At 39.5% G+C, this 13,571-nt stretch overlaps 1 protein-coding gene across 2 annotated transcripts; it reads left to right on the top strand.

The window, feature by feature from the left end:
• Positions 1-10: 10 nt before the first annotated feature.
• Positions 11-12,854, top strand: RBM43 (RNA binding motif protein 43). 2 transcript variants are annotated; one of them, XM_019455927.2, is made up of 4 exons: positions 11-115; positions 6,227-6,443; positions 9,349-9,437; positions 10,220-12,854. In XM_019455927.2, the coding sequence occupies exons 1-4, from the start codon at positions 113-115 to the stop codon at positions 10,970-10,972; spliced, it is 1,062 nt and encodes a 353-aa protein (XP_019311472.2). In that variant the 5' UTR covers positions 11-112; the 3' UTR covers positions 10,973-12,854. The 2 variants fall into 2 exon arrangements, with proteins under 2 accessions (XP_019311472.2, XP_019311476.2); XM_019455931.2 differs by lacking the exon at positions 11-115 and adding an exon at positions 3,513-3,749.
• The last annotated feature ends 717 nt before the right edge of the window (positions 12,855-13,571 follow it).

The following is a 13,571-nucleotide window of genomic DNA, read 5'->3' on the forward strand; positions in this document are numbered from 1 at the left end:
GGCTAGCGTCAACAAAGAACTGAAAGCAAAACCTTCTTCCGGCCAGCCTTGTGGCCTGTGCTCTGCTAGATTTGGGCCCTGCAGGCAGCGGAAGGCGCGTCTCTTCTCCGCCATGGCAAGTTACTTTTGTTCTGGCTTTTACCAGTCAGGGTCTTTCCCATCCCGTTATCACGGTCCCACAGGAGCTCGCGGAGCCGGCCGGGCGGGGGTGAGAGGCTGTCGCCCGCGGCGCGCGGGGAGGCCCGGTGCTGGCGGAGAGCCACCTGCCGCGGAGGCCAACCCTCCGGCAAACCTTGCCCTGACTTTTCTGCACCTGCTCCTGTGGCAGTGTCGCGCGCGCGCTTGAAATTCATAGCAGGCTGTGCGAGACAGGCACAACTCCAAAGGGACAGAACGCCACGGCCGCCTCCCTCACCCAGTGTCTCGTGGTCAGGGACACAGCTGTCTCGTCGAGGAGTAGTTTCGCAGGCTGTGTTTGGGCTTAACTGTTGCCTCCCACTCCTCCCACTCCTTGGGGAACAACAGCGGAGAAAATTACCCAGAAATAGAGGCCGCTGTTTCCTTTTGAAAAGGGCCAGCAAGAAGGATTCGAGCCAAGGACTCAAGTTGGGAAGGCATCCTGATGTCTTGTCTGCATTAGTGGGAATTCTCTCTGGTGGCCTTAGTTCTTTTTCCAGGCACAAAGGGCTCTGTGTTTTCGCCATCTGTGCTGGCTAGCAAGAACAGTTAGCAAGTTCAAGATTGAGCCTTCTGTGTTCTTTCCATCAGGCGCTTGAAGGCAGTGGCAGGGCCTTTAGTTATTAGGGTCCCGGAAATGCCAAAGCAGTTGTTAGATTCCAGTATGATTTTGTTTATTGGTAGCAGTAAAGGCAACGTCAATGAAAATAACTGATTTTTTAAAAAAAGAAATATACATGGATGCAAGGAATGAATCTAATTATTTCTGTCTAGTGCCTTACTTACAAAAACAAAACTAACAGTTTTTCTTTATATCTTCTGGCTTTCTGACACTATGGTCGGAAGTGTATTAAAATATATCATTGATACTGGAAAATGTCATCACCTTAATACCTCTTGTCCAAAATGCTTGTCTTGCTTCAAAATCCTGTATCTCTGTGGTGACTGTTGCAAGAGCTATTTTCAAGACATCTCTTTTTCTTATTGCTGGATAGAAGAGGTTAATAGCTGTCAGGGAGAAGTTCCTTTAATTTCAAGGATAAATTAAATGCAGACACTTGAATAAAGAAATAATGGTGTTAGTATTGATGAGGGCACAGGTGGAGTAAGATTTCCTGAATTTAAATTTATTGAAAGTTTTTCTTTGACGTTGATGAAAAGCAAAAAGGAAGCTAATTTATTAGCCATTTAACCATTGAGGTTGGTGTGGACTATTAGAGCCAGATGTTGTATCCAGACAAATCTCCTGTGAAGTAGAATTCCTGAAAAATCTCTTGTCATTTCTTTTCCTCTGTTAGGAAGAACTATTTTGGGATAATTATGTCATACCAGTTGGGACTAGGATGGAGGAACACATATATTTTTACTATTTCCTATGCAATCTAGTTGTGAATATTTGAAGAAACTATGTTTTCCTCCATTGAAAGTATCTTTTGTAACAAATACTTGATAGATTATTATGAGTTTCATTTTTAGGAGACACTCACTTTGTTTTATATGTCTCAACATGAGCCATTTTCGTCTCCTATTCCTCTGTCCCTTTGCTATTGTTGTGAACTCTTCTTTTGCATTTTTAAATTAAATTTGACCATTAATTAAAATTTGACCTCAGCCTTCAAGGCTTTTCTTTCATGAAGCTTTCTTTGACTGCTTTAGCTAGAGTTAATCTTGCTTCCTAATCCTGGATGGTATCTATTGTATATTTTAGCATTTTATTTTGGACGGTCTTGTATCCTTCTCAAATCGTCTGTTTTCCTGTGTAGAGAAATATGTCTCCTTTTGTGTGCGTACCAAGCTCTGTTGAAATGATGTATTTATGTGTCTGCCTTTCTCTCTCATCCCTCTCTCATCCATAAGGTAGAGGCCTTTATTTTAAATATTGGTAATCCTAAGGCCTATCCAAGGCTATCCCCACATAATAAAGCTCAGTAAATTTTTATGGGGGAACCAAATTTTAGGGCACGGGGTATGTTTTATTTCTTTGTATGTGTCATCTATGGTACCCATTATATTGCCAGACATAGAACACATGCTTAGTTATTACTGTATTTGTTAACTGATTAACTGTATTTTGTACTACTGTATTATATTAACTGTAGTTGTATTACTGTATTTGTTAATTGACAAGACACTATATAGTCTAAGAAATTCAGTGTACACTGTGAACTTAAAAACACTTTTTCATCAGGTGCATTTTTGCCACCTGATTTTAACACTTTTTTTTATTTTTAGTTTTTTGATTAATTAATTATTTACAACCGAAATCCACCAATTTTTTGAGAAAATGTAAATGCCATAAAATGAAGTGCAAATATCACCAAGTGAAAGAATCAACACCTAACGAAAGAATTACTAGAGCACGCAGATGATTTTTAAGTACCTTGCAACATACTACTCAACACTTAAAAAAAAAATGTTTATTATTTATTTTTGAGAGAGAGAGAGAGAAGAGAGAGGCAGAGCATGAGTGGGGGAGGGGCAGAGAGAGAGAGAGACCTAGAATCCAAAGCAGGCTCCAGGCTCTGAGCTGTCAGCACAGAGCCGGATGTGGGGCTCTAACTCACAAGCCATGAGATCATGACCTGAGCTGAAGTTGGACTCTTAACTGACTGAACCACCCAGGCGCCCCTTGCCACCTGATTTTGACAACTACTAGCTGAAATACCAAAGAGATGCTGAGAGAGTATATATCCTGGGGGCAGGCATCATTGACTTTCATCATTTTCTGTTGAATTCCTACTATGATAAATGAGGATTTCACTTAAGTAATATCTGCCTTTTCCTATCTTCCAAGTTTGAAAGTTTTAATATTATTTAAAAATTTCCTATGGCATATTTTTATAGCTTCCATAGTATTCTTAAAATTTTGATGGAATGACATGCTTTTCAGTAGTGTAAGAGGAGATTATTTTGTTCTCAACTTCTGTTAGTTCAGCCTTTATTCTTAAATTGGCAGGGTTGAATGTTTCCATTTTATTCTGTAGTCATACTTAAATCTTAGCATTTCAGAGACTTAACAAAATTAGTCTAAAGTTGGTTTAAAAACCAATAGGAGGGGCGCCTGCGTGGCTCAGTCGGTTAAGCGTCCGACTTAGGCTCAGGTCACGATCTCGCGGTATGTGAGTTTGAGCCCCGCGTCGGGCTCTGTGCTGACTGCTCAGAGCCTGGAGCCTGTTTCAGATTCCCTCTCTCTCTGACCCTCCCCCGTTCGTGCTCTGTCTCTCTCTGTCTCAAAAATAAATAAACGTTAAAAAAAATTAAAAAAAAAAAAACAACCAATAGGAGTGTTTACATTATTATGCAAATAGTAAATACTGTTTATAGCCACGCCTAGTACTGTGCTGTGATTACTTTTTCTCCTTTTAGTCCAATGTCATGTGTATTTTTCCTTTTCCACTTGACAGGCAAATGTTCCCAGCAGCAGTGTCAATTGGACTGGCAATTTTTGGTACTGCATAAATTAATTCAAATCGTGCCACACTTCAGTTTGCTTATGAGCTTTAGGTTGGAGTCCCTTCAAATGCCAGAAAGCAGTGGAGACTTGCTATAGGTGCCAGCACCCATACTAGCAGGTCAGATTCTCCCTAAGTGTTCATTCAGTTTTTTTTTTAAGGTACAATAATCTTTAAGTCATCTGCCCCGGCCCCCCAGCCGCAGGTTGTCACCCAGCTGCCTTCACTATCCTCGTGTGTGTGTGTGTGTGTGTGTGTGTGTGTGTGTGTGTGTGTGTATGCAGGGAGGGTAAGGAATGTGGAGAGACAACTGGAGAAGTTGTTTTGCCACTAGTTTTTCAACTGATCTTTCTGGTTTTGGTCCCTTTTTTCATTTCTGTTGTCACCTTTCCCGTGAAACCCCCTTTCCTTGTTCAGGGTTAGATCCTTTTCTCTCTCTTATCCTTCTCATACTTCTATATATTTTCAGTCTTCCAGAAATGTGTCAACTGGGCTTATTCTCCTTTTTATTCTTATTCTTTACTTTTATTGTTTTACTTGCTGTTGGGATGGACAGGATGCTGTGTACTTAGACTGTCTTCTTGACCAGAGGTCAGAAATAGCTAGCTTACACCCAGCGAAATCCTATTCTGAGTACAGAGTCCTCTGAACTGACAGCCTGACACATCTTTGTGATCTGTTAGCCTTATGAGATATCCTGTCTTCCCTGGAGGTAATTTAGGATAGATTAAGTCTGAACTGTGTTATAATCAGGCTGGACTACCTATGTAAGCACTGAGAACAGCTGATAGGTCCACTTCCCTAAATGGGCTGGGGAACAAATCAAAACATTGAAACCAAAGCCCTTTACCTGAATAATGTAAGAAGTTCGAAGAGAGTGAGCTCAGGGAAGGGTCTACTTGCAGTTGGTGCTCTGTGCTCAGCATAGTGGCGGGGTCTTCAATAGCATATGCTCTTAGTTGTTGAATTCTATCTCATGTATGTGCCTGAAGGCAGGATTTACTTCACTGCAGCCCCACCGTTATGGCCAGGGTTGTTTTTTGTTTTTTTGTTTTTTTGTTTTTTTGTTTTTTTTATGGGGCCCTTTTTTTTCTAATTCTGACCCAAAAAAGTAGGGGATGTGTTTCATAGTGGGTTATGTGCTTTGGACTGTACAATTGAGAAAACATCTAGCCAGACACAAATAGACACTTTTCTAAAGAAGACATCCAGATGGCCAACAGGCACATGAAAAGATGCTCAACGTCCCTCCTCATCAGGGAAATACAAATCAAAACCACACTGAAATATCACCTCACACCAGTCAGAGTGGCTAAAATGAACAAATCAGGAGACTATAGATGCTGGAGAGGATGTGGAGAAACGGGAACCCTCTTGCACTGTTGGTGGGAATGCAAACTGGTGCAGCTGCTCTGGAAAACAGTGTGGAAGTTCCTCACAAAATTAAAAATAGATCTACCTTATGACCCAGCAATAGCATTGTTAGGAATTTACCCAAGGGATACAGGAGTGCTGACGCTCAGAGGCATTTGTATCCCAATGATTATAGCAGCACTTTCAACAGTAGCCAAATTATGGAAAGAGCCTAAATGTCCATCAACTGACGAATAGATAAAGAAGATGTGGTTTATATATACAATGGAATACTACTTGGCAATGAGAGAGAATGAAATCTGGCCATTTGTAGCAACGTGGATGGAACTGGAGAGTATTATGTTAAGTGAAATAAGTCAGGCAGAGAAAGACAGCTACCATATGCTTTCACTCATATGTGGATCCTGAGAAACTTGACAGAAGACCATGGGGGAGAGGAAGGGGAAAAAAAAGTTACAGAGAGGGAAGGAGGCAAACCATAAGAAACTCTTAAAAACTGAGAATAAACTGAGGGTTGATGGGGGGGGGGGCGGGAAGTGGGTGATGGGCATTGAGGAGGGCACCTGTTGGGATGAGCGCTGAGTATTGTATGGAAACCAATGTGGCAATAAATAATATATATATTGTATATATATATATATATAAATATATAATATATAAATACTACACACATATAAATTATATATAATAAACATATAATATAAATATAATAATATATAAATATATATAATATAAATATAAATTTATTTATAAATTTATAAATATAAAAATATATATAATATAAACATAAATATATATAATATATATACATTATATATATAAAGAAAACATCTAGCCATCTCCAAACTACCATATTTTGGGGTTGGCTTGACTTGTTTTCAAACTTAAATTTTTACCATGTGTATTTCTTGATCTCTTCCTTTGTGATTGCTATTACTTTTAGGCCTTTCTAAAATCAGGCAAATATTAACTAATGTTTTCCATTTATAAAAAAAAATTGAGTTCACTTTTTACATTGTACCCCTCAAATTCATGTGGGGTTTATGTTGGTATATGACGTGAGGCAAGGATCTGTCCTTTTTTTTTTTTTTTAAGTGTCTGATCAGCTATACTAGCACCTTTATTGAATAAAATATACTCTCTTCCACTGGTGTGTGATGATGGCTATATTAAGGAGAATCTTATTTTTGTATTTAAAGAGTATCCTACTATTGTTCTTACAGGCATCAGTTTTGAAAGGCAAGGACTCCAAAGCTTCTGAAAGAATGGTTGAAGTTGCTGGTCATCCGGTTTGCCTTTTTAATGATCAATTACTGACCACAGTAGTGAAGACTCACTTTCAAGATATTAAGAATAAAGGCAGAGTTGTTGAACATGTGATATATCCAACAAGAACCAGGGGCAGGGGAGTTGCAAATGTGACATTCAAAGAGAAAAAAGGTATTTCCAAATCAAATTTTGTAATTTTAGAAATACTTCTGTAATGAAATCAAGAATTGAATTTCATTAAAATGATTCATGGGATTGGTAGAGTTTAAAGTAGCATTTTGAAAATATTATTGTATTCTGAATATATTGGTACAATATTGTATTAACAAGAATGTATGTGAAAATGGCTCATGATAAAGTTGTTAGCAACTGCCAAATTCTTGAAGACTTCTTTCTATATTTAGAATCTGTCTGGATCTTGGGATGAAAGCGATACATTTTATTGTAGAAAACTTGTAAAATACAGAAAAAAAATGAAGCCCCCAAGAATCTATAATCTCACAAATATGATAACTCTGAATTTTCAAGTGGCTTCAGCAATATAATCATACCATTAGCTTCTCTTTGTTCAAACCTACAAAAAGATATTCTAATATAACATCACCTTTATCACCGGTAAAGTTGGATTGGATGAATAGCTTGGATCTGAGATCAGATTGAACCATTCTGTTCCTATCCCATCCCTGACATAGGTGAGGAGGTTGGATCTGCAGGGGATATTCATCCCTCCAGCCTCATGGAGAGGGGCAGCCTTCTTTACAGCTTAGTAACTGGCAAAATATATTGCCAAAGAAAGATGAGGCTCCATGCCAGCGTCTTGGAGGTAAAATACTATATGGGGTTAGAAGCAGAAGAGAACTTGCTTTTCCTGAGGGAAGATAGGTTCTAGAGAGAAACCTAAGACTATAGATTATAGCACCTTTACCTGTCACCATAGTTAAGCCATTCCTTCTCAATGGGGATGTTATGGTAGGGAGCATGTGAGGGGCTCCTTATTATTTCTCTCAGGGGATTGTTGTGTTTTTGGAAGTTAATATTTTAAACGTTCAACTGGTACCATTGAACCAAAGAGAGAAAGGGAAGGCTCATTCATTCATTTGTTCACAAATATTTTTGACTGCTTATTATTTACCTGGCACCATTCTAGGCCTTCAAGATACAGCAATGAGTGAAGCAGGCAAAATGTTTTCTTTCATGAAACCTACATCCGTGCAGGTGGACAGATAATAAACTAGCAAATAAATGAATATATATTATATGTTGGGTGCTTGATTAATTTATATATTTATACATTATATATTTATCTTTATGTTTATACATTTATTTGTGTATATTAACATGTAATGAGTGCTATGAAAAAATATAAAACAGAATAAAGGGATATAATGTGATGGAGAGTACTGCTTTATTAGATAGAGTGGGTGGGGAAGTACTCTTCAGGTGACATTTGAGCAGAGACCTGAATGAAATAATGGAATGACTCATGCAGATAAGGGGGAAGAACATTCTAGGCTAAGGGAAGGACTAGGAAACATTTTCTGAGAGGGTAGCATGCTGAGCATTTTATTTTTTTTTTATATTTTTATTTTTTAACGTTTTATTTATTTTTGAGACAGAGAGAGACAGAGCATGAACGGGGGAGGGGCAGAGAGAGAGGGAGACACAGAATCGGAAGCAGGCTCCAGGCTCTGAGCCATCAGCCCAGAGCCCGACGCGGGGCTCGAACTCACCGACCGCGAGATCGTGACCTGAGCAGAAGTCGGCCGTTTAACCGACTGAGCCACCCAGGCGCCCCAACATGCTGGGCATTTTAAAGACAGCAAGGCAGCCTGAGTGGCTGGAGCGGGGTGAGCAAGGGAGAGAGTAAAAGGAGATGTGGTTAGATGGGTAGCTGGGCACCAGATTATGTTAAACAGCCTATAGGTCAAGGCAAGATATCTGGATTTTATTCTGGGTGAGATGGAAAACCATCGGTGGGTTTTGAGCGGATGACTGATGGAATGTGACTGCCCTTTCTTCGGTGGTCGCTCTGGCAGCCACGTGGAGAGCACAAGTTCCTGGTCATCTCTGGTTTTGACTAGGGTGGTAACAAGGCTGTTGACTGGGAACTGGTGGCCATTCAGGATTTGCTGATGGATTAGGTGTCATTTTCTGAGATGTGGAACACTGGAGGAAGAGTACTTTTGGAAGGGGAATAGTTATCAAGATTTGAATTTTGGTCATTGAGATGTTTATTAGGATAATAAAGTAGAGATTTCCACTGGCAGATGAAAGTGGAGGCCAAAGAGAATTTGGAAATGATGCATTAAAAAAATCTTTTTTAAATGTTTATTTTTTTTTTGAGACAGAGAGAGAGAGAGAGAGAGAGAGAAAACATGAGTGGGGGAGGGGCAGAGAGAGAGGGAGACACGCAATCTGAAGCAGGATCCCGACTCTGAGCTGTCAGCACAGAGCCTGACGGGGGGCTTGAACTCACAAACCGTGAGATCATGACCTGAGCCGAAGTCAGGTGCTCAACCAGCTGAGCTACCCAGGTGCCCCAGAAATGATGCATTTAGTGATAGTATCTAAAGTGGTGGGATTGTTGAGATAAGTCTGGGGTTGGGTGTATGTTTGCAAAGAGGTATAAGTCCTGAGGCCTGGGGCATGGTAACATCTAGAGAATGAGAAGAGAAGGAGAATTAGCAAAGGAGACCGTGAATTAGAGGAGAACAAAAACAGTGTGGTATTCTGAATTTAAGAAGGTGAAGTCTCCTTATGGCTATAATTAATAGAGGGAGGATTTACTTTTAGGTTTTTGTTTTCTATTCATATATACATTCATATATATACATACATATATATATATACACACACACTTGTGTGGTTTTAAAAATATGATTAGGATCAAATGTACACATGAAATCAACTTTAATCTGTTAAAGTAGAAGGGAAAACTATTTAAGTGTTGAACTTAGAGGAAAATGAAAAAAAATCTTAGGCATGTTGAATAATAGAGTTGAACATTTCTATTATTAATAATTAATTATTAGTGTGTCAGGCTGCAAACACTTCTGATGGCAGTGTTTCCACTTAGGTGCAAAAAATGTCAGCAGAAAACAGAAACACTGTCAGGCAGAAAAGGTTGGACCTGCTCAATTCACAGTCTCTCATTTTGGTGAAAAGGTAAGGTGTGATGCCTACAGTCCTGGATCCTGTTTTTTCTGTGTGTTCCCTACACAGGAGACACAGAGCACTCTCATCTCACGACTCCTACAAAAGGAAATGCCAACTTGCTAACCTGAGTGCTAAACGCCAAGCCTGTGTCTTGAAATTTTTGGCTTATTGCCTCATCTGTTTCATGTTCCTATGTGTGCCTTTTGATGCTTTCAAAGTGACACAGAGTTTTTATGCTTATATGGAGGATGTCAGGTAGATACCTAAAGACTTATTTTCAGGAAGAAAAAAAAGTAGGATGAACATTAAAAAGGAGCTTCAAAGAGGCAGGAAAGGTAGAATTAAGAGGAAAAAGTTAAAATTCACTGGTCTGAAACTATTCACTGAGAAACGCAGGGTTCTGGGCCGTCATCTGATGAACTTAAGTTGGAGGACTCTCCAGGGGAACTCCTGTCCATAGAGAAGAACCAGAACATTGTGTATCTGTACCTCATAACAGTGTATGGATTTTGCTTAAGACTTTGGTTCAAATAACATTCTGCCTCTAAAACATATTTGACTAGCTCTTTTTGGGAAATGCACTGAGGGACCGTGAATCCCAAATTGAGCATTATGGCCTTGATGGGGTTGTGAGATCCCTGCTGTGGCGTCAGAAACTAGTCTGTGCTAGGCAGGCGGGGTTTGGTTTAGGGCAACTGCTGTAGAGATGGAGAAAGTGGCAGGAAAAAATGTGTTTATGTTGTCCACTCCCCTAGACAGTGCTGTTTTCATTTCTCTCTGTTTAATTTTAGGTCTTCAGCTCTGTAAAAGCTATCCTCGATCTTTCTGTTTTTCGGAGTCAAGTCATTCTAGAAAGCCTGGTAACGGACCTGACAAGGAAAATCCCAACTTTATCCTTCAGTCCTCTGGAACCCAATGGAAGAGTCTCTGTGCAAGGGTCATTTCTGGATATCCTGAGGCTTAAAGAAACTTTGCTATTAAAAGCAAGTTCTCTTTTAGAAAAAAATAGGAATTTTATCAGTGAGGAAAAGTGGAACAACAGCCAGGGCCCCAAAAGGGATCTCCAGAGAGGCAGTAACTCCTCAGAGTCACCCGGGTCCTCAGTACCTGAGACCACTAGGAGCGGAGAAACACTTGTTCTCGATACAGATGTATTCCTTTATCTGAAAAAGAGCAGATTTTATGAAAGCACATTGAAAAAATGTCATGTTTTCTGTCAGGAGAGAGTGGATGGTGAAATCACCACAATCTGTATAAGAAGTGCTCAACAATGTTCTCACCCAAACAATGCAAAGCTTGTGAAAGCACTTATTGAGGAATATTCACTTGCTCTTCACTTTGAGCTTAAAAAAGAGACACTTCTTTTGAAAGGAAAGGAGAATAGAGATAAAAGAAGGATTAAGTCGGCCTGTGAACAAGTAAGTTTGAGGTACCCTAAGGTTCTGATTAATTTTTACGAGACGCACATTGATATTATAGGATCTTCTTCTGACACACACTTGTTTAAAAAAGAGATCATGAAATTAATAAGGCTAAAAAGTTAGGTAATAAAATCTCAGCAATAGTGGTAGTGGCAGTCACTCTCCCTCACTGAGCAGAGGCAATGCTGTGTATGATGCTAGCTTTACACACATTAGTCATTTAATCCTTACAACCATCCTTCATTGTAGGCATTGCTATCCTCATGTTCTAGGGGAAGAACCTAGGATTTGGAGAAGTTAAAACATTTGTCCGGAGTTATCGAGCAGGCAAAGAATGGGGTTAAACTTGGCCTATCTGACTACAAAGATAATATCTAAGTCTTAAAACTTTGAAAAAAAAATCTCATTAAACTTTGAAGAAATCTCACTTTCCCTGAAACCCCAAATTCTTAGAATGTATCTTGCTCATCTCAAAGTAAACAAATGTGATTGTGATGATGTGAACTGTTTAGATCAAAAGAAAAGCACAAGACAAATCTCTTTCTATGTTTTCATTTTTCTTAGCCATCTAAATCCCAAGTATTTCCATCTTTTATTTAAAAAATCGTTTTTAAGTTTATTTATTTTGATTCTACACTGTCAGAGCCTGCTTGGGACCCAGTGTGGGACTCAAACTTATAAACCTTGAGATCATGACCTGAGGTGAAATCAAGAGTCGGAGGCTTAACTGACTGAACCACCCAGGCACCCTGTATTTCCATATTTTAAGATACAATATTTCCTTGTTGTTTTTGTCAATGAGAAATTGCTCTTTACATCAAGTGCCCAATAAGATGTCTTTAAATTTAAAGTGCTTCATTTTTATTTTGCTCCTAGGAGTTTGTCTCAGCCTGGGTTCAGTCAGGAGAGAGAAGGCACGCAGTAATATGAAAAGGGAAAGTTTAATATAAAAAATTGTTAATTATAATAGGGGATTGGAATAATGAGGAATTGGCTAGGAGGAAAAAAGAGAACTCTAAAAAACATAGGAATAGCAAATTTAAGAAGAGTTTAGGTAGAACACCATGGAAGAGTCCCCCTCGCCCCCCATCCCAGGACTGAGACCTTGCTGGGGGGTTTGTGCCAGGGGATCTTGCTGGAAATCCATCCTCTAGGTTGCTGGAGGAATCTGTTCAGAGGAAATGTCTCACCAGAGACATCCCATTACAAAATGCGTTAGAGTAGCTGGGGTAACCTGCTAGTCACTGGGTGCTAATGGCCACCGTGCACTTATAGGGCCTGGGAAGGCCTTGTGTGCTGGCGGCTGGACATCGGAGCAACTGTCCATGCTGCATGAACCTGATGTTGGAGAAGCTGCCCGTGCCGCAGACGTTGGGTATCGGGGGAAGTTTCTTCTGCAGAAAAACCGGATCCCTAATAGCCTGCCAGCTGAACAAGTTGGAGTAGGAAGAAGACTTTTGTCCTGCAGTGTCTCTCCAGCGCCCTCTACTGAGAAAACAACATCCTATCAGCTACAGAGGAAAAATACTTAAGGGTCCCAGATCCATTTTCACAGAGAAGGCACATAGGATGAATTGAAAGCGGAGTCAATAAGTTGATAACTGGCAGAGTTTAATGAGATACCTACTAAGGCTTTCATTACTATGACAAATTTAAAATCAATAGAATAGTCTTTTTTTTTTTTTAAGGAAATAGAAGTTTATTGAATCCACCGCAAGGGTGCGCAAGGGAGCCGCAGGCAGGACAGCAGAGGAGAGGCTGTGTGCCTAATACCAATAGCCTTTAAACAAAGAACTGGGTTACAAAAATGATGCTCATTCCATATTCTGATAGACTTTGATTGACAAGTATGGATATGGCATCTTCTGCTTGAGGATATTATGTATCAGACGTTTTTTACATATTGCTGTGTATTTTAGAGTTAGTTTAACAGCACTTTCCTTATAATATGCTACTTTGTGTAACCAATTTCTATCTTTAATAAAAACTGACATTTTTTCCCAAAGTGGTAGTAGTGACTTATTAAAATTTATTTTTGAAGGTTAGTGATGCCCAGGCAGATGGTGTGAATTCCATGTCGTTGTCAGGCCTAAACTCTGTTGTATGTCTTCCACGGGGGGAAAAAAACCTATCATTTAAGTAGATAATAAGCTGATACTTTTCAGAGAGGCTGCAGTAGTGAACGGAGCCATTATCCAGAAGCTTCAGATCCAGATGGACAAAGGAGAAGAATGGGAGAAAATGTTCGGAGGTACTTGGGTAAGAGAAGCATTCAGGAATTCTTATTGAGCTCATCCTCTGGGACAATCCTTTTACGGGGTTCTGGAGACAACAGTGGGATGTAAGACAGCTATGTTCACTAATTTCTTAGAAGTTACTGCTTGGTCTGACAGAGAAGGCAAACAAGCCATTACCTTAGTGCTTGCTATAGAAGTAGCTGGGATAGGGTAGAGGGAGTGTCAATTCTTTCCTGGGATATGTTAATAATTTTCAAGTTATTAGCATAATTTTCATAAAAAAGATAGTGAGCATGTGTCAAAGCTTTATTTACCTTATTATTGAGGAGTGAACTAGCACAATGACAATACTGTTTCAAAAAGAATATGAGTAATAGAATTTAAAAATCAGTAGCATGTTAATAAAGATTGCTAAATGGGAAACAAAGCTGATCAATGTTCAATAGTGTTATAAAACTGTGATTTAGGGGTTGTTTTCTCTGCTA

The sequence above is a fragment of the Panthera pardus genome, unplaced genomic scaffold, assembly GCF_024362965.1.
Source record: "Panthera pardus isolate Hobbes unplaced genomic scaffold, ASM2436296v1 HiC_scaffold_10, whole genome shotgun sequence".
Lineage (NCBI taxonomy): Eukaryota > Metazoa > Chordata > Mammalia > Carnivora > Felidae > Panthera > Panthera pardus.

What these genes read in the sequence shown, in the direction of transcription:
- RBM43 (XM_019455927.2), top strand. An exon ending in GACATTCAAAGAGAAAAAAG is followed by an intron (nt 6,444 to 9,348) that starts GTATTTCCAAAT and finishes GTTTCCACTTAG; the next exon opens with GTGCAAAAAATGTCAGCAGA. An exon ending in TCTCTCATTTTGGTGAAAAG is followed by an intron (nt 9,438 to 10,219) that starts GTAAGGTGTGAT and finishes GTTTAATTTTAG; the next exon opens with GTCTTCAGCTCTGTAAAAGC.